Here is a 26,593-nt window from a genome sequence, read left to right as displayed (position 1 = left end):
GACTGGGACCTGAAGTCTTCCTGTGAACATAGAAGGGTGGGACTTGTAGTCCTCCTGTACATAAGAGCACGGAAAGCTGGGACCTGTAGTCCTCTTGTATTTAGAGATATGGAAGGCAGTAACTTGTAATCCTTCTGTACCTGTGGAAAAGTCCCAGCCTTCATGGTACTTATATACAGGAGGACTACAAGTCCCAGCCTTGTCTCCAGATACAGGAGGACTACAACTCCCAGTCTTTCAGTTCTTCAGGAACAGGAGAACTACATGGAAGGCTAGGACCGGTAGTCTTCCTGTATCTGGGGACATGGAGGACTGGGACCTGAAGTCTTCCTGGGAACATAGAAGTCTGGGACTTTTAGTCCTCCTGTATATGAGTACAGGGAAGGCTGGGACTTATAGTCCTCCTGTATATAAGTACATGGAAAGCTGGGACCTGTAGTCCTTTTGTATCTAGAGATATGGAAGGCTGGGACTTATAGTCCTCCTGTATATAAGTACACAGAAGTCTGGGACTTGTAGTCCTCCTGTATATAAGTACACGGAAAGCTGAGACCTGCAGTCCTTTTGTATCTAGAGATATGGAAGGCTGGGATTTGTAATCCTTCTGTACCTGTGGACAAGTCCCAGCCTTCATTGTACTTATATACAGGAGGACTACAAGTCCCAGCCTTCATTATTATTATACAGGATTATATAGCACCAACACTTTGCTCAGCGCTTTTCATTGTACTTATATACAGGAGGACTACAAGTTCCAGCTTTCATTGTACTTATATACAGGAGAACTACAAGTCCCAGCCTTCACTGTACTTATATACAGGAAGACTACAAGTCCCAGCCTTCACTGTACTTATATACAGGAGGACTACAAGTCCCAGTCTTCCATGTACCTATATACAGGAGGACTACAAGTTCCAGCTTTCATTGTACTTATGTACAGGAGAACTACAAGTCCCAGCCTTCACTGTACTTATATGCAGGAAGACTACAAGTCCCAGCCTTCACTGTACTTATATGCAGGAAGACTACAAGTCCCAGCCTTCACTGTACTTATATACAGGAGGACTACAAGTCCCAGTCTTCCATGTACCTATATACAGGAGGACTACAAGTTCCAGCCTGCACTGTACTTATATACAGGAGGACTACAAGTCCCAGTCTTCCATGTACCTATATACAGGAGGACTACAAGTTCCAGCCTGCACTGTACTTATATACAGGATTTATATAGCACCAACAGTTTGCTCAGCGCTTTTCATTGTACTTATATACAGGAGGACTACAAGTCCCAGCCTTCACTGTACTTATATACAGGAGGACTACAAGTCCCAGCCTTCACTGTACTTATATACAGGAGGACTACAAGTCCCAGCCTTCACTGTACTTACAGGAGGACTACAAGTCCTAGCCTTCACTGTACTTACATACAGGAGGACTACAAGTCCCAGCCTTCATTGTACTTATATACAGGAGGACTACAAGTCCCAGTCTTCCATGTACCTATATACAGGAGGACTACAAGTCCCAGTCTTCCATGTACCTATATACAGGAGGACTACAAGTCCTAGCCTTCACTGTACTTACAGGAGGACTACAAGTCCTAGCCTTCACTGTACTTACATACAGGAGGACTACAAGTCCCAGCCTTCATTGTACTTATATACAGGAGGAGTACAAGTCCCAGCCTTGTCTCCAGATACAGGAGGACTACAAGTCCCAGCCTTCACTGTACTTACATACAGGAGGACTACAAGTCCCAGCCTTCATTGTACTTATATACAGGAGAACTACAAGTCCCAACCTCCCTTCCTTGCTCGGTATCCTATAGGCTACTAGGTAATCAGTCGCGTGGCCGCGCCCAGAGGCGGGTCAGGCGGGAGTGCGCAGCAGTCTCGGGGCCGCGCTCGGGTGACTGTCCGGTGAAGATGTCGGGGAAGCGGCTGGTGATGTTCGATCTGGGCGGAGTCCTCCTCACCCCCGGAGTGCAGAGCGCCCTCCACCGCCTGGAGGAGAAACTGACAGTGCCGGGGTGAGCGGGGACATGGAGGGAGAGTGGTTGCCGCGGAGGATTCTGGGAGGGGAGGCCCTGTGCTGTGTCTATAGGAGACTATAGGGGGGTGGTCTGCGTGTGTCGCCTGTTATATGGAGGTGTGCAGAGTGTGGGGGTCTCTCCTGTCAGTCCTTGTCCTGAGTAGAGGGCTGGGTCCTATTCTATGGTCTTTATTTCTCTTCTTCCCATTTCTCTGCCAGCCCAGCTACTACACAGCCGCTCTGCGCTTTGGTGCGTTTTTGCGACATGTGTTTGGCGTTTGTGGCACCATTTACAATGAATGGCTCCCACATGATTCTGGCAAGGGCAGCACGTCCACATGCAGTGCGGGAAACGCTCCCAGAACGCACCTTTCCCGCACGTCAGGCCGCGTCCACACCTGCACCACACGATCGCTCATTTTTTTTGGCGCTTTTCTTACGATTTTTCTTTTTGCAGCACAGGGCTGCCCTACGCATGACCAACAGGCCAAAGTAGCTCGTGCTGTTTTTTAAATTTTACTCCCTCCTCTTTCAGACGCGCGTTTTACCACAGGTTTTTGCGACTGCCCACGTTTGGGCGCCATTGAAAAAAAAAAAAGGCACTGAAAGCAGGATGCGCTTTTTTTTTACCTGCATTTCGTGGAACACAGGCATAAACGTGATCTACCAGAACGCAAAGGAGTGAATGCAGCCTAAGGCTCCATTCACACTGGTGCGGCTTCAAAATTGCGTGTTTTTCGTTGCGACTTTACAGTGGGACTTGATGCAACTTTGGATGAGTGTGACTGATGTGACCAAGGATGATTGTTTGTGTTCTACAAAGTCGCACATAAGTCGCGTGTATCTCATTCAGGTGCGACTGTCATGCGTCTTTGGAGGGTTTACATTGAAGTCTATGGCCTTCAAGTCGCATGAAAGTCCAGAACTTCTTTCAAGTTGCTACAACTTGAAGTTGCACAGATATGAATGGTACTTATTGGGAAACATGGGGTGCGACCTGTCATGCGACTTTGGGCCCCAAGTCGCACAAACATGAATGGGCTCTAAAACTTACAGCGCATTCAGAAAGTATTCAGACCCCGGACACTATTTTCATTGTTAGGTTGCAGCGTGATACTGCAGTTGTTTAACCTCTTCAATACATTGTCACCCCCTTCCTGCCCAGGACAATTTGCAGTTTTCAGTGCTCTCACACTTTGAACGACCATTGCGCGGTCATGCAACGCTGTCCCCATATGACATTCTTCTCTATTTTCACACAAACAGAGCTTTCTTTTGGTATTGTTTGATCAGCGCTGGGGGTTTTATTTTTTCCTAAACAAACAAAAAAAGGCCGACATTTTTGAAAAAAAAAAGTTTTTCTTAGTTTCTGTTACAAAATTTTGCAAATAAGTAATTTTTCTTCTTTATTGATGTGCTCTGATGAGGTTGCACTGATGGCCACTGATCAGGCGGCACTGATAAAGAGGCACCTATGAGGCTGTACTGATAAGGCTGCACTAATGGCCGCTGATATGCTGCACTCATGGGGCTGCACTTATGCGCACTGATACGCTGCACTCATGGGCACTGATACGCTGCACTCATGGGCACTGATATGCTGCACTCATGGGCACTGATATGCTGCACTCATGGGGCTGCACTGATATGCTGCACTCATGGGGCTGCACTGATACGCTGCACTCATGGGGCTGCACTGATATGCTGCACTCATGGGCACTGATACGCTGCACTCATGAGCACTGATATGTTGCACTCATGGGGCTGCACTGATATGCTGCACTCATGGGGCTGCACTGATGGCCACTGATACTCTGCACTCATGGGGCTGCAGTGATGGTCACTGATTCTCTGCACTCATGGGGCTGCACTGATGGCCACTGATATGCTGCACTCATGGGCACTGATATGTTGCACTCATGGGGCTGCACTGATATGCTGCATTCTTGGGGCTGCACTGATGGCCACTGATACTCTGTACTCATGGGGCTGCACTGATGACCACTGATACTCTGCACTCATGGGACTGCACTGATGGGCACTGATATGCTGCACTCATGGGGCTGCACTGAGGGGCACTGATATGCTGCACTCATGAGCACTGATATGCTGCACACATTTTGGTGCACTGATACACTGCACTCATGGGGCTGCACTGATGGGCACTGATACTCTGCACTCATGGGGCTGCACTGATGGGCACTGATATGCTGCACTCATGAGCACTGATATGCTGCACACATGGTGGTGCACTGATACTCTGCACTCATGGGGCTGCACTGGTGGGCACTGATATGCTGCACTCATGGGGCTGCACTGATGGCCACTGATACTCTGCACTCATGGGGCTGCACTGATGGGCACTGATATGCTGCACTCATGGGGCTGCACTGATGGGCACTGATATGCTGCACTCATGGGGCTGCACTGATGGGCACTGATATGCTGCACACATGGTGGTGCACTGATACGCTGCACTCATGGGGCTGCACTGATGGGCACTGATATTCTGCACTCATGGGGCTGCACTGATGGGCACTGATATGCTGCACTCATGAGCACTGATATGCTGCACACATGGTGGTGCACTGATACGCTGCACTCATGGGGCTGCACTGATGGGCACTGATATGCTGCACTCATGGGGCTGCACTGATGGGCACTGATATGCTGCACACATGGTGGTGCACTGATACGCTGCACTCATGGGGCTGCACTGATGGGCACTGATATTCTGCACTCATGGGGCTGCACTGATGGGCACTGATATGCTGCACTCATGAGCACTGATATGCTGCACACATGGTGGTGCACTGATACGCTGCACTCATGGGGCTGCACTGATGTGCACTGATACACTGCACTGCTGGGGCTGCACTGATGGGCTCTGATATGCTGCACTGATAATCAGGGCACTGTGTGTCTGTACCAAGGCCAAACATTCCAGGGGATGGAAACTTTTGATCCGAGCCATTTGGGTGATTTTCTGTTTAAAAAGGAGCCAAACAACTATGTGATAATAAATATCTTCCTATGACATCATCCTTCAATAAAAGACAGTTTTTTGGCACAATCAGTCATATCTTCAATATCAATGCCAAAATTTCACAATTTCTGCCAGGGTATGTAAAATGTTGAGCTCAGGCAGTTTCGGACTAGGATCTGAATACATTCCCTAGTGGCAGGTAGTCCTTCCTTAGGCGGTCATTATTACTGTAAGCCCAGGCTGTGTGATAAGGTCCACCCCCCAGGAGGTAGTTCCATGACAGCCTGGCCACAGAGGATGTGTGATGAATGACTGTCATTCAACTGAGAAGACTGGCAGCCTCTAGTGGCAGAGAAGAGGTACTGCTCAAAAAGCTGTTTTTCTATTTATAACTGTGCTAGGCTAATTCATTTTCTAAAGATGGACTGGACCATTTTAAACACTAGGGATCTATTTTCTTGCCAAGCTGTGTAAAATGTAAACGTGTGTGTCCATATATAAAATGATTTTTTTTTTTGTTTGGCAGTGGTTTCTTCCTGAAAGTATTTGTGAAGAGCGGTGCGAATGGACCGTTGCCCCGGGCTGAGAGGGGACAAATCCCGTTCTCCCAGGTAATACAAAGCTGCGATGGACTGATTCAACTCAATTGCTGCATTATGATTCGTCGTCAGGGGCGGACTGACCACTTGGAAACTCGGGCACTGCCCGAGGGCACGGGGTCAGTAGGGGGCCCCATGAGATGCCCCTGGTACCTTTTTCATAGGCTTTTTTGAGTTTGGGCAAGGACACAGGGGCCCCATGATCCCCTGTTGCCCAGGGGCCCCATGAGTTGTCAGTCCGCCCCTGTTCATCGTTATAAATAATTAGTATCTTATACTGGGTTGTGTATAATACTGACAGGCAGACTCCTGTCCATCCAGTGGAAGTAGTTGGGGGGCTGCGCTGGCGTCTGATCGCTTCCACAGCTCCCGGTACTTGTGCCCCCCCACTCCCCCCCACATGCATGTATCCAGGCCCCACTTGCCCATCGGAGTGCCATGGCGGGTGCCAGTGGGTGGATGTGAGAGAGGAGAGGGGACAAACTTTCACTCTCCTCCCCTTCTTTCTGGAAAGCGACGTGTATGATGTCACTTCCGGGTCACAGCTGTCACTTTCTCCGGCTAGAATAGAACCTGTTACCTAAAAATCATCACATGGGAGACTTTGCGTCCCCTATGTGATGAAAAAAAAAAAGTTAAGTAAAAAAATTTTTTTGTATTGCGAAAAAATAAAGTTACACGCAAGCTCATAACGTCCCCCCTTCCAAAAAAATATGTTGAGGCCCCCCCCATGCCCACATACTTGCACATACGAGCATAGACGCACATGGCGCACGAAAACGATAATTGCGATACGCATGTTACAAATCGACGCGCATGAGTGAGGGCAATAATTCTAGCACAGGACCTCCTCCGTAACACCGAACTGATGCCTGTAGGGGCTTTTTTGACGAATCGCCTATAGAAAACATAGGGTACTGAAGTTTGTCGCCATTTTATAGGCGCACACAAATTTAAATAATCAACACAAACAGCGCAAAATAATTTGTTAAAGTGCTAAATTGATATAAAAAATATATATAAATAATATTAAATTAAGTATAAATAAAATATATATAAATAATATTAAATTAAATGTAAATAAAAAATATTAAACATATAAAGTCCCACTCCAAAGTAAATTTTGGAGTGGGACATTAAATGTTTATTATTTTTTATTTATATTTAATTTGTTAATATTATTTATATATATTTTTATATCAGTTTAGCACTTTAACAAATTATTTTGCGCTCTTTGTGTTGATTATATAATTTTTTGGTGTAGGTTTACACTGATGTACAGCAGCATTTAATTTATTCTATTTTTTGCTTAATTTTGGCGCTGGTGATTTATGTTTATACATGCACACAAATTTAACCCCTTTGCGCCAGCGCCTCCCGGCCCTTTAAGAGGTTCAGAAGCCGGGAGGTGGGCGGGGTTTTAGGGTCATGTGACCGCCGGAAAAGGTCCCGATCGCATTGGGACCTTTCCGTGAATCACAGACATGTGCTGGGAGCGCTCTTAGCACATATGTATTTTCTAATTGCATGCAAATATGCAACCGCTTGGCGTCGAGGCCGCGTATATGCGTGCGCTCAGCATCCAGGGGTTAAGATTTGGCATGTTGGGCATCTAATTACTCATCTTTTATATTTTACCAAAAATGTGGGTAATGTATTGCGTTTGTTTCCCTTAAAATTCACTTTTAATGTGTTTATTTTACTGAAATTTTGTGTTTCCTAGACCTCTGCGGTAATATCATGTGACATAAAATTTGGAGCTACCACTATTTTATTCTCTAGGGTGTCTGCTTTTAGAAAATATATATTGTTTGGGGGGTTTTTGGAACCTTCAGGCCTGGAATAATTTTTAAACATGTGTGCAAAAACAGTTCTGGTAGCGAAAGGGCTAATGCCGTTCACTTCTGAGCGGAGGGGCGCGTTTGGCGACATGCATTTTTTTTGAATGACAGCGCATTGACGTGATTGAGCTGCCCGTTGTGTGAAAAACATACCAAACAAGCTCATGTACCAAATTTTGGCACCCAGCCAAGCGTGCTTGGCGACACACATTTTTCGTGGGTTTTGGCGCATGGAAAACACATGCCACTCATGTTTGGGCTGCTTTTAACCACTTCCCGTTTGGCCGCTGTTTAAACGGCAGGGCGGTGGCAGTCCAGGGGCAGGTTGCCGTTCATAAACGGCACCCGCATTTTCAAGCTGTGCATGCTCCCGGGGAGCGCGCAGCACCGCGATCTGGTGCCGCTGTGTCCTCTGGACACAGCGGCACACCGATCGTCGGAAGGGACCTCTGTGCGAGGTCCCAATCATTTGATCACTGATTGGCCAATCAGTGATCACATGCAGAGTAGTAAGCAAGATGTCACTTCTGACATCATTGCTTACTATGTGTGAAATCTGAATGATCACAGAGGTCACATGGTACAAGGCTATTCACAACAGCCTTGTACCATGTGACAAGCTGTGACCAATCACAGCTCACACAGCATTTCTCAATGGCTGCAAGAATGCAGCCAGAGAGGAGAAATAATTGCTTTTGCATCCTTTATGGTGTAAAAGCAATCAGTGTAAAAAAAAAAAAAATCTTCATCACCCCCCACAAGTAGTACAGTGTCACCATGGTGACACTGTACTGCTAGGGTGACAGTATGTAAAAAAAAAAAAAATTATTATTACAGTATTTATATAGCACCAATAGTTTGCTCAGCGCTGTACATTACAATGGGAGACAGTACATGAGACAGCACAGTAACAATACAATAAAATACATGAGGGGTTAGAGGGCCCTGCTCCTTGGAGCTTACAATCTAGGAGGAAGGGGATAGTGGTACAGGAGGAAATAGCTGTGGGGGATGGATTGGTAGGAAGAGTGGAGGAGATCGACTGTTAGGTGAGGGCGAGGTAGGCTTCTCTGAAGAGATGTGTTTTCAGGGTGCGCCTAAAGGTGAGGAGGGTAGATGACAGTCTGATGGATTGGGGTAGTGAGTTCCAGAGGATGGGGGAAGCCCTGGAGAAGTCCTGGAGACGGGCATGGGAGGAGGAAACCAGGGAACTAGAGAGTAGGAGGTCTTGTGAGGAGCGGAGAGTACGGTTTGGATGGTATATGAATATCAGGTCGGTGAGGTAGTTTGGGGCAGTGTTATGAACAGCTTTGTACATCAGTGTTAGTAATTTGAATTTGATCTGTTGGACAATCGGAAGCCAGTGGAGGGATTGGCAGAGGGGGGTGGCGGATACGGAGTGGTTAGTAAGGTGGATGAGTCTGGCTGCAGAATTCAGGATAGACTGGAGCGGGGATAGCTTGTGTTGGGGTAGGCTGATGAGGAGGGAGTTACAGTAGTCAAGTCGTGATATAAGGGAGTGAATGAGTTTAAATAATAATATAAAAAAATAAAATAAAAATGTTAAAAATTATAATTTTTGGTTATAAACTAATTTGGGTTATTTTTTTTTTACTAAAAAGATAACTGAATAACTTTTGGCCAAGATTTATGATGAAATATTATTTATTTGCATTTATATAGCCAAAAAAATAAAAACTGCAGTGGTGAATAAATACCACCAAAATAAAGCTTTATCTGTCTCAAAAAAATTATAAAAAATTAATATGGTTACAGTGTTGCATGACCGCTCAATTGTCATTCAAAGTGTGATAGCACTGAAAGCTGAAAATTGGCCTGGACAGGAAGGGGGTGAAAGTGTCCGGACTGGAAGTGGTTATGAAATAATGACCTCAAGCGTATTGTATTTCACATGTCCTCCAGCCAGGAAATGAGGCGGAGCTCTATCTGACTTGCTGCAGCCTCTAATGCACGTTGTGAGAAGCTCACAGTGTGCAGTGAAATCAGAGTAAGCCATTTCAGTCCAGGAGAGGTACCGGTACAACTGTGCAAGACTGAAGGGAAGGCTGGAGGTCAGATTTAAGGTACATCGGTGACACTGTTGTTCATATCAGTTTGTTGCAGAAATAAACAAGGAATGTCAGGCGTTTGCCAAGGAGTCCGGGGTCGCCCTTCCAGAGTCCTTCTCCCTGGAACCCGCCTTCCATGACCTCTATCAGAATGGTGGCATCAATAAGCCCATGCTGAAGGCTGCTATGACCCTCAGACAGAAGGGTAAGATCAGCTATTTTATTCAATATCTGAAATGTGAATTGTATGTAATCATTGCTTCTTCTTTTTTTTTTTTTTTTTTTAATAATTTTTTATTAACATTTTTTTTTCATAGAAAAGATATGAAGAACACAATGTGACCTTTGACATTAATAAATGGTTTGAGCACTGTGTAGCTTCGAAGGAAATAAGTATTTGATTCCCTGCTGATTTTGAATGTTTGCCCACTCACAAAGAAATGATCAGTCTAAAAATCGAATGCTAGGTGTATTGTAATACCGAGAGACAGAATAGCAACAAAACATTCAAAAGAAATGCATGTCTAACAAATGATGCACTGATGTGCATGTTCATGAGGGAAATAAGTATTTGATCCCCTATCATTCAGCAGGATTTCTGGCTACCAGGTGTCTTTCATACAGGTAACAAGCTGAGATTAGAAGCAGTCTTTTAAAGGGAGTGCTGCTAATCTCATTTTGTTACCTGTATAAAAGACACCTGTCCACAGGAGCAATCAAACAATCAGATTCCAAAGTCTCCACCACGGCAAAGACCAAAGAGCTATCCAAGGATGTCAGGGACAAGATTGTAGACCTACACAAGGCTGGACTGGGCTACCAATCTATCGCCAAGCAGCTTGGTGAAGAGGTGACAACAGTTGGTGCAATCATTCGCAAATGGAAGAAACACAAAACAACTGTCAGTCTCCCTAAGTCTGGTTCACCATGCAAGATCTCACCTCATGGAGTGTCAATTATCATGACAACAGTGAGGAATCATCCCAGAACTACACGTGAGGATCTTGTCAATGATCTCCAGGCAGCTGGGACCACAGTCACCAAGAAAACAATTGGTAACACACTACACCGACAAGGATTGAAATCCTGCAGTGCCCGCAAGGTCCCTCTGCTCAAGAAAGCACATGTCCAGGCCCATCAGAAATTTGCCACTGAACATCTGAATGATGCAGAGGAGGACTGGTGGAAAGTGTTGTGGTCAGATGAGAACAAAATCGAGCTCTTTGGCATCAACTCAACTCGCCGTGTTTGGAGGAGGAAGAATGCTGCCTATGACCCCATGTACACCATCCCAACTGTGAAACATGGTGGTGAAAACATTCTGCTTTGGGGGTGTTTTTCTGCTAAGGGGACAGGACAACTGCACCACATCAAAGGGGCGATGGACTGGGCAATGTACCATCAAATCTTGGGTGAGAACCTTCTTCCCTCAGCTAGGGCATTGAAAATGGGTCGTGGATGGGTGTTCCAGCATGACAATGACCCAAAACACATGGCCAAGGCAACAAAGGAGTGGCTCAAGAAGAAGCACATTAAGGTCCTGGAGTGGCCTAGCCAGTCTCCAGACCTTAATCCGATTGAAAATCTGTGGAGGGAGCTGAAAGTTCGAGTTGCCAAATGTCAGCCACCAAACCTTAATGACTTGGAGAGGATCTGCCAAGAGGAGTGGGCCAAAATCCCTCCTGAGATGTGTGCAAACCTAGTGGCCAACTACAGGAAACATCTGCCCTCTGTGATTGCCAACAAGGGATTTGCCACCAAGTACTAAGTCATGTTTCGTGAAGGGGATCAAATACTTCTTTCCCTCATGAACATGCAGATCAGTCATCATTTGTTAGACATGCATTTCTTTTGGGCAAACATTCAAAATCAGCAGGGGATCAAATACTTATTGCCTTCACTATATATATATATATATATATATATATATATAATTTTTTTTCCTTTTTCTTTTCCTTTGTTTTTTTTTCTCCTTTTTTTCTTTTTCTGTATTCTTTTCCTTTGGTTGTTTTCTCCTTTTTTTTGGTAAACGTGTTCCTGGAATAACAAAACAGATAACCTGTAACTGTCCCTGTCTGTCTTCTGTGCACTTGGTGTTTCACCATAGTGAAGGATAACGGGTCCAAAGGTTCTCCTTGCCTTCCCTGTAGGACAAGGTTCAGCAGGGGTGGGGGAGGCATGTGCTCATATACATTGAGCTGTAAAGCAAGAATTATTAGTTAATGGATCAGCTGAACTGTATGGCAGATAAACAGCAGAATAAAGTCTGTCTCCATGTAAGTCTCTGTGTGTCACCCTGGTACTTTCTTCTCTGTACATCCAATCAATACAAATCTCTTCCTGTTACAAGGCAGCTGAATGACCTTGTTTGGTTGGAGCAATGGACCTTTCACCTGATTAGAGAATGCGCGTGCCAATATCTGTTTAAATCTGGCCTTCCCTTCAGTCTTGCACAGTTGTACCGGCTCCTTTCCTGGATGAAACGACTTACTCTGATTTCACTGCACACTGTGAGCTTCTCACAATGTGCATTAGAAGCTGCAGCAATTCAGATAGAGCTCCGCCTTAATTCCTGGCTGGAGGTCATCCGGCATCATCTAATCCTTTTGTTCCTAGCCTGACTGTCCCTGGCCCACCCCTTTCATTCATTGGATTTCAGGTCTTTTCGTTGTGGAGGCTCAGCATCACGTGGGCATTACATTGGGCATGCAAATGCAGACAGCCTAGAAATACCCACCTTCACACCTTAAAGCGGAGCTCCACCCAAAAGGGGAAGTTCCGCTTTAAGCCTTCGTCCCCTGCTCCCCATTAAGGATTGGCACCTTTGGGGAGCGGGTACCCAAATTTGACAGATACCCGCTCCCACTTCCGTTGCGATCGCCTAGGCAATCAGAAGCAGAAGTTGTCCTCCCTCCTTCCTTGTAGCCTTCTGGGACACACGACAGGTCCCAGAAGACTACTTTTTTTTTTTAATTCCGCGAACTTGCGAAAAAACAAAAAACCCGTAAGTGTACAAAAAAAGTTGCAAGTGCAAAAACACAAACACAAAAAACTGCACTTAGGGGTGTGCTTTGTCCACCCCCTGAAGGGGTTGGATCTCTACCCTGATCCCCCGGGGCACGTAGCTCCTGATAGGGACAAGGTTCCCATGTGGTCCACCTAGCCAAAAGGCCTGGCGGACCCCGTTCCTTGTGGCCAGCCTAAGCCAGCCACCAAGTACTTGCTAAGGGGGCTCTCCTGAAGAGAAGACCTCCTAGGGACAGGGGAGGAAGGAACCAAAAGGCCACACATCCTCCCCCTAGACTTCAGGGTAGGCCCGAGGACCCACACCCTACCGTCCGTGAGAAAAAAAACACACACAAAAGTGAGAAAGTGACAAACGTGGGAGGTAAATAAATTAAATAAATAAGCAAAAAATAAAAAAATGGCCGTGCAATTGTGCACTGGATAGGCCCTGAGGCCCATAGCAAAAATTGCCCTGGACTTAGCCAAAAGGCCTAGCCCTAAAAGGCGCAGTGCAGGAGAAGTGTTAGAAACAGTGACCATGTGCACGTTTCACACGTTGGGGTCCCACACCCAAGTGTTACTAAGAGCACTACTGAGGCGACCACTCTCAAGGGGCACTGATTCATGGACTTTCTGCCTCCCCGGCCCCTGGCCAGACAAGGTAGATCAATTCAAACCAGGAGGAACTGGGCCCCTCCGGTTTTCCAGGGGGAATTGCTCCCGAGCCCCAGCAGCCTGTGGGCACCTCGGTTTCTGTTCCAGCCTGTACTAACCATCAGGACCCCCATCCTACCAGCAGGGGTACTATACAACCAATCATCCCCGCAAGCAGGAATGATGGTGGAGCACCCCTACTGGACACTGATAAGAAGAGATACTACACTTGATCTTAGCCAAAAGGCCGAGAAGCGAAGACTACTTTTTTTTTTTTTTCAAAGTCCGCAAACGTGCAGATAACGAAAAAACCCGTAAGTGTTCACAAAAAAAGTGCAAGTGTAAAACACCACACAAAAAAGTGCACTTAGGGGTGTGCTTTGTCCTTCCCCTGAAGGGAATGGACCACTACCCTGATCCCCCGGGGCACGAAGCTCCTGACGGACAGGGTTCCCATTTGGTCCTCCTGGCCAAAAGGCCTGGTGGACCACCGTTCCTTGTGTCCAGCCGAAGCCAGACACCCAGTACTTGGTCAGGGGGCTCTCCCGAAGAGAAAACCCCCTAGGGACAGGGGAGGAAGGAACCAAAAGGCCACACATCCTCCCCCTAGACTTCAGGGCAGGCCCGAGGACCCACACCCTCCATCCTGTGAGGAAAACACACACACATGAGAAGCGAAGACTACGGGGCCATTCACAAAGCGCAGAGCTTCTTGCACATGTGCAGTGGTGAAGCCATAAGCTGTCACAGCCGGGTGCCTACACTGAAGATGCCGGCGCTAGGGAGAGAAGACAGCCGGTGAAACCAGTGGTGATGAGCACACCGCAGGACCGAGGGACAGGTAAGTGGCTGTATTTTAAAAGTCAGCAACTACAGTTTTTGTAGCTGCTGACTTTTATTTATTTATTTATTTTTTTTAGATGGAACTCCGCTTTAAGGCATTTTGATATTTGCTTAACTCCTCCCCCACTTCAATTAGGGCTAAGTGCTCTTGGGAGGAATACTAAGCACCCTGAGGAGCCCCTCCCACCAGTCATGACCTGCCTGCATTGCATAGAGAACCACAGAGACCCAATGATGACATCACTGGGTCTAAAATAAGGTACACAATAAACACAGGTTTTATTTTACAAATGTCATTAGCATGTTGTTGACGGGGGAGGGTAGAACCAGGGAAGACAAAGTATAAGTAGACTAGGCTTCAGCCTTAAGTATCTGTTTGTAGTTTCTTTATTTTCTGTCCAGAAGGTAGAAGTGGCCTTTTAATAGTGTGAATGTACCAGGGTATCACCTTTTTCACCCGTCCACCTCCCTCCTACACTGTAGGTTTTAAGACGTGTGTGCTCACCAACAACTGGGTGGACGACAGCACTGACAGACAGCACACCGCGGACCTTCTCTCTATGCTGACCCGCCACTTCGACATGGTGATCGAGTCGTGCCGCGTTGGGATGAGGAAACCCGAGACTCGCATATATGAGTATGCCCTGAAAATGCTGGAAGCTAAACCTAATGAGGTGAGAGGAGATTTGGTATTATTTCTGAGGTGCAAAGGTTTTCCTAACCACTTCGGAAGATTTTACCCCCTTTTTGACCAAGCATTTTTTGCTATTCGGCACAATGCTACTTTAACTGGCAATTGCGCGGTCATGCAACGCTGTACCCAAATTAAATTTATTTTTTATTTCGCACAAATAGAGGTTTCTTTTGGTGGTATTTGATCACAACTGGGTTTTTTATTTTTTTTGATATAAGTGAAAAAAGTCTAAAAATTTTTGGGAAAAAAAAAACAATTTTTATTACTTTCTGCTATAAAACATATACAATAATTTTTTTTAAAATCTAATTTCTTCATAAATTTAGGCCAAAATGTATTCTGCTACATGTCTTTGAAAGAAAAAAATTCCAATCAGCATATATTAATTGGTTTGCGTCAAAGTTATAGTGCCTACAAACTATGGTATATATATATATTTTTTATACTACTAATGGCGGTGATCAGCGTCTTATAACGGGACTGTGATAGTGTGGTGGGGGGAGGGACTGACTAACTGCCACTGATCACCAGTGACACTATTACAGTGATAATAAAATACACTGTTGTTATTATTATTAATATTATTATTATTATACAGGATTTATTGTACTAATGACACTGGCTGGGAAGGGGTTAACATCTAGTGTGATCAGAAGAGATCTCTTTGTGAGAAACAGAGATCCTTCCCTTTGTAGAGAGCCCTGTGTTGATTGTTAACACAGAGCTCTGAGCTGTGATTGGACACAGCCGATCAGCAGGTCCCAGCCATGAATCGTTGACTGGGACTTTCCAATCAATATACATTTTCTGGTATTTTTATTTCACCAATGACATGTAGCAGAACACATTTTGTCCTAAATTTATGCATAAATGTAATATTTTTTTTTTTTCTTCATTGGATTTGTTTCATTTGGGTACAGCATAGTATGACAGTGCAATTACCAGTTAAAGAAGCGCAGTGCTGAATAGCAAAAAAATGCCTGGTCATAAAGAGGGTAAAATCTTCCAGAGCTGAAGTGGTTAAAGAAAATGCGTAGTGTTTTTTTAAGTTTCTTTTTTTTTATGTACTGTAGATGGACAGGGCAACACAAAAACATTTTTTTGAATGCTTTTTCTTTTTTAAAATATATATATATGTGTGTGTGTCTTATGTCCAGATTTTAAAGTGGCTTAAGGTTTTTTACCTTCATGCATTTTATGCATGAAGGTAAAAAGCCTTCTGTGTGCAGTATCCCCCTCCCAGGCCCCCTAATACTCACCTAAGCCCCTTCTCGATCCAGCGATGTGCACTGGAGTCTTGGCTACCCCAGGACTCCTTCTTCTCAATGGCTGAGACAGCAAGCGGGAGCCATTGGCTCCCACTGCTGTCAATCGCAGCCAGTGAGCCATTGAGAAGATAGAGGGGGCAGGGCCAAGATATATCTATCTATCTATCTATCCTTCTCATATCTATCTATCTATCCTCATATCTATCTATCTATCTATCTATCTATCTATCTATCTATCTATCTATCTATCTATCCTTCTCATATCTATCTATCCTCATATCTATCTATCTATCTATCTATCTATCTATCTATCTATCTATCTATCTATCTATCTATCTATCTATCTATCCTCATATCTATCTATCTATCTATCTATCTATCTATCTATCTATCTATCTATCTATCTATCTATCTATCTATCTATCTATCCTTCTCATATCTATCTATCTATCCTCATATCTATCTATCTATCTATCTATCTATCTATCTATCTATCTATCTATCCTTCTCATATCTATCTATCCTCATATCTATCTATCTATCTATCTATCTATCTATCTATCTATCTATCTATCTATCCTCATATCTATCTATCTATCTATCTATCTATCTATCTATCTATCTATCTATCTATCCTTCTCATATCTATCTATCTATCTATCTATCTATCTATCTATCTATCTATCTATCTATCTATCCTCATATCTATCTATCTATCTATCTATCTATCTATCTATCTATCTATCTATCTATCTATCCTTCTCATATCTATCTATCTATCTATCTATCTATCTATCTATCTATCTATCTATCCTCATATCTATCTATCTATCTATCTATCCTTCTCATATCTATCTATCTATCTATCTATCTATCTATCTATCTATCTATCCTTCTCATATCTATCTATCTATCCTCATATCTATCTATCTATCTATCTATCTATCTATCTATCTATCTATCTATCTATCTATCTATCTATCTATCTTGTATCTGTCCATCCTTCTCATATCTATCTATCTATCTTGTATCTGTCCATCCTTCTCATATCTATCTATCTATCTATCTATCTATCTATCTATCTATCTATCTATCTATCTATCTACTTAAACCCTTGTCGGTATTTATTACTTTAATTCAGTCATGCTGTATAAACAGGCGGGCTGCTTAACTATGCTAGAAGAGGGACTCCCTCCTCTCATTGGCTGAGACAGCAAGTGGGAGCCTTTGGCTCCCACTGCTGTCAATCACAGCCAGTGAGAGGAGGCGAGGCCAAGCCGCGGCTCCGTTTTGTGAATGGACACATGGAGCAGTGGGTGTCCCCATGGCAAGCTTCTTGCTGTGGATGCACCCGACAGGAGGGAGGGGCCAGGAGAGCCTGCGAGGGACCCGAGAAGAGGAGGATCGGGGCTGCTCTGTGCAAAACCACTGCACAGAGCAGGTAAGTATAGACATGTTTGTTATTTTATATCTTTAAAAGAAAAAAAAATTTAGAATCACTTTATTCTCTTTTTCACGTGGCTTCCCGTTAATCCTGCTGATTACAGGGCTCAGTAGCTCATCTCTTCTTCAGTCACAGACTAAAATTTCTGAAATAAACTGCTGTTTGGTAACCCATCATGCTCTGGGAATGCTTTGTCATGTATCACATGTTTGTTTGCAAAACAAAGATCATGGCTTTATAAAAAAAAAACCAAAAACATATATATAATTTTTTCCTTCCCCTGCTCCCTGATGCAAGAAACTGCTTTCATTATCGCCAGGCTTGTAAAATTCTTGACATGTTCCCGACCCCCCTTTTCCTCATGAATTACATCTCCCAAAAGCCCTTTTCCCACACTGTTATATGGGCAGGCACTTGGCGGTCAAGGCAGCAACATGATTTTGCTAGGAGAGAAATCAGTGGAAGCAGGGTATAGATAGATTGAGGAGTTTGTGGTCCAGCAAAGGAAAACAGGCCAGAAGTGACCTAACTGCTTTGGAATTCAGTGGAGCAGAGGCAGCGTTGTCAGCTCACTACAGGAGGTCAGGAGCTCACTGGATTTATATATATATATATATATATATATATATATATATATCCACTTAAACCCTCGTCGGTATTTACTACTTTAATTCAGTCATGCTGTGTAAACAGGCTGCTTAACTATGCTAGACGAGGGAGTCTCGGCTATCCCGGGACTCCCTCTTCTCATTGGCTGAGACAGCAAGTGGGAGCCATTGGCTCCCACTGATGTCAATCACAGCCAGTGAGCCAGTGAGAAGAGAGAGGAGGCGGGGCCAAGCCTACAGTGGGTATAGAAAAGAATTACCCCCCTTTATAATAATCACATTTTGTTTCCTTTGGAGCCTGAAATAAAGACAGACACAGTTTTTGTTTTATCCAGCTATATTTACTCATTTTTAGTGCAACTTATAACATCCAGGTGAAAGATATAACACCAACATGTCATAAAAAAAAATAAAAAACAGAATCCCTGCGTTGATAAAAGGATCATCTCCTAAAAATGACTTGTAAACTCAATTGGGTGTAACTAATCACCTTCTCAATGGCACACAAAGCCATTTGACTTTCACCTGTGATCAGCTGTGGTCACTTTGATTAGCTCAAAAGAGCTTTCCTGGAGCATTTCAGTCCCTGTTAGTTCAGCTGAAGCCAACAATCAGCTATGGGTGGCCAGGCACTGTCAATAGATCTCCGGGATAAAGTTGTGGACAGGCACAGGTCAGGAGATGGATACAAATAAATTTCAAAGGCTTTATCAATGCCTAGAAGCACAGTGATGTCTGTTATTAGGAAGTGGAAGGTATTTGGTACAACACAGACCCTTCCTGGATCTAAACGTTGCTTCAAATTGGTTGAAAGGAAACTGTTCAGAGAGGTTACCAAGAGGCCTACAGCAACTCTGAAGCCGTGTCAGGAATTGATGACAAAGAGCAGTCATCGTGTGCATGTGACAATATCACAAATTTCTCACAAATGTGGCTTGTATGGGAGGGGGTGCAAGAAAAAAGCCGCTCCTCAAGAAAGGCCACATGCAGTCATCACTGAGCTTTGCCAAAATGCACCTTGAAGATTCTGAGGCCACATGAAAAAAGGTGTTCTGGTCAGATGAGACTAAAAATGAATTATTCGGCCTTGACACAAAATGATATGTCTGGAGGAGATCCAATACACCTTACCATCCAAATATCACCATTCCTACAGTAAAGCATGGAGGGGGGAATGTCCTGTTATGGGGGGTTTCTCTGCAGCAGGGACTGGAAGATTTGTCAGGATAGAAGGAAAAATGGACGGGGCAAAATACTATCAAATTCTGGAGGAAAATCTGCCAGAAAATTGTCAATGGGAAGAAGGTTGACCTTCCAACATGACAATGAGCCAAAGCACACAGCAACAATGAGCCCACAGTGGTTGGAGGAGAAGAAGGTGAATGTCCTTGCATGGCCTAGTCAGAGCCCAGACTTAAACCCCATTGAAAATCTGTGGAATGACTTGAAGACTGGAGCCCACCAACGGTCACCATCAAATTCAACTGAACTTGAGCAGTTCTGCAAAGCAGAGCAAATATTGCAAAGTCTGGATGTGCAAAGTTAGTAGAGACATCCCAACAGACTAAAGGCTGGAATGAAAGCAAATGGTGGTGGTGGTGGTGGGGGGCTTCAACAAAATACTGACACAAAAGGGGGGGTCCTTTTTCCAACTCAGTGATTCTGTTTTTGATTTTTTTTTTTAAATGTTCTGACATGTTGATATCTTTCACTTGGATGTTGTAATTTGATGTAAAAACAGATGGATAAAACAAAAACTGGGCCTGTCTTCATTTCAGGCTGTAAAGCAACACAATGGGATTATTTAAAAGGGGGGTGATTCTTTTCTATACCGTAAACTGTACGTGCAATCTTTTGAAAGGGACAAAACATGGGAAAATTTGCATGTATTGCTGAGACTTTTTACATTTGACTGCCAAGGACATATATTATACGTCATGGAAGTCGAAGGAGTGAAAGAGGTTCGCAGCTGCAATAGAAACCACGGCCTTGTATTAAAATGACTCTGTTGGCTTTCCTTTTTTAACCACTTCAAAACAAGGCCAATCTTGACATTTCTCACATACATGTTAAAATCAGCATTGTTTTGCTAGAAAATTACTTAGAACCCCCAAACATGATATATATTTTGAAAGCAGGAACCCCGGAGAGTAAAATGATGGTTGTTGAAATTTTTATATGTTGCACAATAGTTACACATCCATTTTTAAAATTCTGACTTTCATGAATAAATACACTTTAAGGACTTTTAACCACTTTAGCCCCAGAGGATTTACCCCCCTTAATGACCAGGCCTTTTTTTGCTGTTTGGCGCTGCACTAATTCAAATGATAATTGCGCGGTCATGCAATGCTGTACCCAAACGAAATTTACGTCCTTTTTTTCACATAAATAGAGCTTTCTTTTGGTGGTATTTTATCACCTGTGCGCTTTTTATTTTTTGCGCTACAAACAAAAAAAACACGAAACTTTTGAAAAAAACCAATATTTTCTACTTTCAGCTATAAAAAATATATCGTAAACTCAAAGTTAGTCATAAATTTAAGCCAAAATGTATTCTGCTCCATGTTTTTGGTAAAAAAAATCCCAATAAGTATATATTGATTGCTTTGTGTGAAAGTTATAGCGTCTACAAACTATGGTATAGATACTGTAATTTATGCCTTTTTTTGCTATACAGCGCTACACTAATTCAAATGATAATTGCGCGGTCATGCAATGCTGTACCCAAACGAAATTTACGTCCTTTTTTTCACACAAATAGAGCTTTCTTTTGGTGGTATTTTATCACCTGTGCGCTTTTTATTTTTTGCGCTATAAACAAAAAAACCATGAAAATTTTGAAAAAAAAACAATATTTTCTACTTTCAGCTATAAAAAATATATCGTAAACTCAAAGTTAGTCATAAATTTAAGCCAAAATGTATTCTGCTACATGTTTTTGGTAAAAAAAATCCCAATAAGTGTAAATTGATTGCTTTGTGTGAAAGTTATAGCATCTACAAACTATGGTATAGATACTGTAATTTATGCCTTTTTTTGCTATACAGCGCTGCACTAACTCAAATGATAATTGCGCGGTTATGCAATGCTGTACCCAAACGAAATTTACGTCCTTTTTTTCACACAAATAGAGCTTTCTTTTGGTGGTATTTGATCACCTGTGCGCTTTTTATTTTTTGCGCTATAATCAAAAAAAATACGAAAATTTTGAAAAAAAACAATATTTTCTACTTTAAGCTATAAAAAATATATCATAAACTCAAAGTTAGTCATAAATTTAAGCCAAAATGTATTCTGCTACATGTTTTTGGTAAATAAAAATACCGTGCATTAGCGGGCAAACTGGCGATATCTAGGAGGGGCGCTAACACTATCGGAAGTCACCAGTGACACTAATACAGTGATCAGTAAAAATTGGTTCACTGATCAGTGACACTGGTGACAGGGCAGTGAAGGGGTTACCTGGGGGGGCAATCAAGGGGTTAAACGGGATTACTGGTGTACTAGCGGGCAATCTAGCGCTATCTGGGAGGGGCGCTAACACTATCGGAAGTCGCCAGCGACACTGATACAGTGATCAGTAAAAATTGGTTCACTGATCAGTGACACTGGTGACAGGGCAGTGAAGGGGTTAACTGGGGGGGGGGGCGATCAAGGGGTTAGACGGGACTACTGGTGTATTAGCGGGCAAACTGGCGCTATCTGGGAGGGGCGCTAACTCTATCGGAAGTCGCCAGCGACACTGATCAGTAAAAATCGCTTCACTGATCAGTGACACTGGTGACAGGGCAGTGAAGGGGTTAACGGGGGGGGGGGGGCAATCAGGGGGTTAAATGTGTCCTAGAGTGTTCTAACTGTAGTGTAGTGCTTGTGTACTCACTTTTTGGATGTCTTCTTCTCTGTCTGGAACGGAATGTGTCCAGGCAGAGAAGAATGACATCATATCCTGCCCTGTGTAAATATCAACACAGGACAGGATAGGACAGGGACCGATCATGTGATTTCAGCCAGAAATCACTGGCTGAAATCTAATGATCGATCCCTCCTGGATCGAATCGTATCACCTGCGGGTCGGCGGGAGCGCGCGCGCGCGCCCCCTACCCGCGAATGTGTCGGGAGCGCGGAGCACGTTTTAAAACGTGCTTTTGCGCTCCACTGCCGCCCTGCACACGTATATACACAGTGGCAGGGCGGCAAGCGGTTAATGCACAGAAACACAATATAATACCCCAAAAAAACATAAAAGATGATGTTACTCCGAGTAAATAGATACCAAACATGTCACGCTTTAAAACTGCGCATGCCGGCAGAACAGTGACAAACCACGGGACCTGAAACTCTCCATAGATGGCACTTTAAAAGCCTTTACAGGTTACCAGTTTAGAGTTGAAAAGCATTATTGTTCTTGCTCTGACGTTCCCGGTAATACCTCATGTGTGGTGCGATCACCATTTACATATGCATGCACGACCTGTGTATGCGTTCACATTTGTGTGTGAGCACAGGGGAACAGGGGTGCTTACAGGTTTTTATTTTTTCATTTTTTTTCATTTTTTTTTTTTTTGTTCAACACAGTCTCTTTAATTTTATCAACTTTTTTGCTATCACAGAGGTTGAACAACATCCCTTGTGATAACATGGGCAGTGACAGGTCCTCTTTACTTAGATATCAGGGGTCTATTAAACCTTCCTCCCCTCTGTGCTCTCCAGGCCACATGGATGGCAGCAGTCCCAGGATCCCCGATTGCACTGAAGAGCCTGGCAATGGTGACAGGCAGCAGGAAGGGGGTCTCCTTCCATGCCCTGTAGAAGCGATCGGGCAGCTGTAGAGCCACTTGGATCACTTCTACAATAAAGCCCAATATCTATGTATTCTTCCTGTGTTATCTCAAGGAATCTAATTAGCCCTCCTAATTCTTATCTTGGACAACTGAACAAGTACTGCTGAAGAGATGGGAAGTGATCTGGGCAAGGCTGACACTACTTCTTAAGATTTCCTAAAAACCCCCCCCCAAAAACTTCAGCATCACTTAACATCTTCAACATCTCTTATGCCCAGCTTTTCTGCCCCCCGCTGCTATCACCAGCTGGAAATATGCAGCCAGTAGCTGTGTAAAATGACACTTGTAGACAGGGTTGGACTGACAACTCGTGGGGCCCCCGGGCAGTAGGGGATCATGGGGCCCGTGTCCTTGCCCAAACTCAAAAAAGCCTATGAAAAAGGTACCAGGGGCATCTCATGGGGTCCCCTACTGACCCTGGGCCCTCGGGTAGTGCCCGAGTTTCCAAATGGTCAGTCCGCCCCTGCTTGTAGATAGTCTGTAAGTGTCGTTGGGTAAATACAATGGGGTTAATTTACTAAAAGGCAAATATACCGTGCGATTCAATTGCAGTTTCTCCAGAACTTAGTTACATAGTTAGTCTGGCTGAAAAAAGACAAAAGTCCATCCAGTTCAACCATTAAAAAAAAAAGGTTGTAATCCTATACCCACAGTTGATCCAGAGGAAGGCAAAAAAAACCAGCAAAGCATGATCCAATTTGCTCCTGCAGGGAAAAAATCCCTTACTGATCCCCCGAGAGGCAATCGGATATTCCCTGGATCAACTTTACCTATAAATGTTATATCCAGTTATATTCTGTGTATCCAAGAAAGAATCCAGGTCTTTTTTAAAGCAATCCACGGAGCTGGCCAGAACCAACTCTTGAGGGAGTCTATTCCACATTTTCACAGCTTTCACTGTGAAGAAACCTTTCCGTATTTGGAGATTGAATTTCTTTTCCTCCAGACGTAAAGAGTGCCCCCTTGTCCTCTGTGATGACCTCAGGGTGAATAACTCTACACCGAGTTCACTATATGAACCACTGATGTATTTATACATGGAGATCATATCCCCCCTTATGTATTTATACATGGAGATCATATCCCCCCTTATGTATTATACATGGAGATCATATCCCCCCTTATGTATTATACATGGAGATCATATCCCCCCTTATGTATTATACATGGAGATCATACCCCCCCTTATGTATTATACATGGAGATCATATCCCCCCTTATGTATTATACATGGAGATCATATCCCCCTTATGTATTATACATGGAGATCATATCCCCCCTTATGTATTATACATGGAGATCATATCCCCCTTATGTATTATACATGGAGATCATACCCCCCCTTATGTATTATACATGGAGATCATATCCCCCCTTATGTATTATACATGGAGATCATATCCCCCCTTATGTATTATACATGGAGATCATATCCCCCCCCCTTATGTATTATACATGGAGATCATATCCCCCTTATGTATTATACATGGTGATCATATCCCCCCTTATGTATTATACATGGAGATCATATCCCCCCTTATGTATTATACATGGCGATCATATCCTCCCTTATGTATTATACATGGAGATCATATCCCCCTTATGTATTATACATGGAGATCATATCCCCCCTTATGTATTATACATGGAGATCATATCCCCCCTTATGTATTATACATGGAGATCATATCCCCCCTTGTGTATTATACATGGAGATCATATCCCCCCTTATGTATTATACATGGAGATCATACCCCCCCTTATGTATTATACATGGAGATCATACCCCCCCTTATGTATTATACATGGAGATCATATCCCCCCTTATGTATTATACATGGAGATCATATCCCCCCTTATGTATTATACATGGAGATCATATCCCCCCCCTTATGTATTATACATGGAGATCATATCCCCCTTATGTATTATACATGGTGATCATATCCCCCCTTATGTATTATACATGGAGATCATATCCCCCCTTATGTATTATACATGGAGATCATATCCCCCCTTATGTATTATACATGGAGATCATATCCCCCTTATGTATTATACACGGTGATCATTTCCCCCCTTATGCATTATACATGGAGATCATATCCCCCCTTATGTATTATACATGGAGATCATATCCCCCCTTATGTATTATACATGGAGATCATATCCCCCTTATGTATTATACATGATGATCATATCCCCCCTTATGTATTATACATGATGATCATATCCCCCCTTATGTATTATACATGGAGATCATATCCCCCCTTATGTTTTATACATGGTGATCATATCCTCCCTTATTTATTATACATGGAGATCATACCCCCCCTTATGTATTATACATGGAGATCATATCCCCCCTTCTGTATTATACATGGTGATCATATCCCTCCTTATGTATTATACATGGTGATCATATCCCCCCTTATGTATTATACATGGAGATCATATCCCCCTTTATGTATTATACATGGTGATCATATCCCCCCTTATGTATTATACATGGAGATCATATCCCCCTTATGTATTATACATGGAGATCATATCCCCCTTATGTATTATACATGGAGATCATATCCCCCTTTATGTATTATACATGGTGATCATATCCCCCTTATGTATTATACATGGAGATCATATCCCCCCCTTATGTGTTATACATGGAGATCATATCCCCCCTTATGTGTTATACATGGAGATCATATCCCCCCTTATGTATTATACATGGAGATCATATCCTCCCTTATGTATTATACATGGAGATCATATCCCCCCTTATGTATTATACATGGAGATCATATCCCCCCTTATGTTTTATACATGGTGATCATATCCTCCCTTATATATTATACATGGAGATCATACCCCCCCTTATGTATTATACATGGAGATCATATCCCCCCTTCTGTATTATACATGGTGATCATATCCCTCCTTATGTATTATACATGGTGATCATATCCCCCCTTATGTATTATACATGGTGATCATATCCCCCTTATGTATTATACATAGTGATCATATCCCCCCTTATGTATTATACATGGAGATCATATCCCCCTTTATGTATTATACATGGTGATCATATCCCCCTTATGTATTATACATGGAGATCATATCCCCCCCTTATGTGTTATACATGGAGATCATATCCCCCCTTATGTATTATACATGGAGATCATATCCCCCCTTATGTATTATACATGGAGATCATATCCTCCCTTATGTATTATACATGGAGATCATATCCCCCCTTATGTATTATACATGGTGATCATATCCCCCCTTATGTATTATACATGGAGATCATATCCCTCTTATGTATTATACATGGAGATCATATCCCCCTTATGTATTATACATGGAGATCATATCCCCCCTTATGTATTATACATGGAGATCATATCCCCCTTATGTATTATACATGGTGATCATTTCCCCCCTTATGCATTATACATGGAGATCATATCCCCCTTATGTATTATACATGGAGATCATATCCCCCTTATGTATTATACATGGAGATCATATCCCCCCTTATGTATTATACATGGAGATCATATCCCCCTTATGTATTATACATGATGATCATATCCCCCCTTATGTATTATACATGATGATCATATCCCCCCTTATGTATTATACATGGAGATCATATCCCCCCTTATGTTTTATACATGGTGATCATATCCCCCTCTTA

The 26,593-nt window shown here is 43.2% G+C and overlaps 1 protein-coding gene and 1 pseudogene across 1 annotated transcript in view; one reads left to right on the top strand and one right to left on the bottom strand.

The window, feature by feature from the left end:
* The first annotated feature begins 1,878 nt into the window (after positions 1-1,878).
* The window catches only part of EPHX2 (epoxide hydrolase 2), a 173,735-nt gene continuing 149,020 nt past the window's right edge, over positions 1,879-26,593 (top strand). The window contains exons 1-4 of the mRNA XM_089653870.1: positions 1,879-2,029; positions 5,544-5,628; positions 9,572-9,731; positions 14,513-14,703. Of these exons, the coding sequence (XP_089509996.1) occupies positions 1,926-2,029; positions 5,544-5,628; positions 9,572-9,731; positions 14,513-14,703 (540 nt within the window). The 5' untranslated portion in view covers positions 1,879-1,925. The remainder of the gene's footprint in view (positions 2,030-5,543; positions 5,629-9,571; positions 9,732-14,512; positions 14,704-26,593) is intronic.
* Positions 13,329-13,445, bottom strand: LOC149445371 (U2 spliceosomal RNA; annotated as a pseudogene).

The sequence above is a fragment of the Staurois parvus genome, unplaced genomic scaffold (assembly GCF_062004578.1).
Source record: "Staurois parvus isolate SC_StPar_1 unplaced genomic scaffold, SC_StPar_1.0 ptg000723l, whole genome shotgun sequence".
Lineage (NCBI taxonomy): Eukaryota > Metazoa > Chordata > Amphibia > Anura > Ranidae > Staurois > Staurois parvus.
The sequence above is the reverse complement of the archived record's forward strand: the minus strand, read 5'-3'. Positions and strand labels throughout refer to the sequence as shown.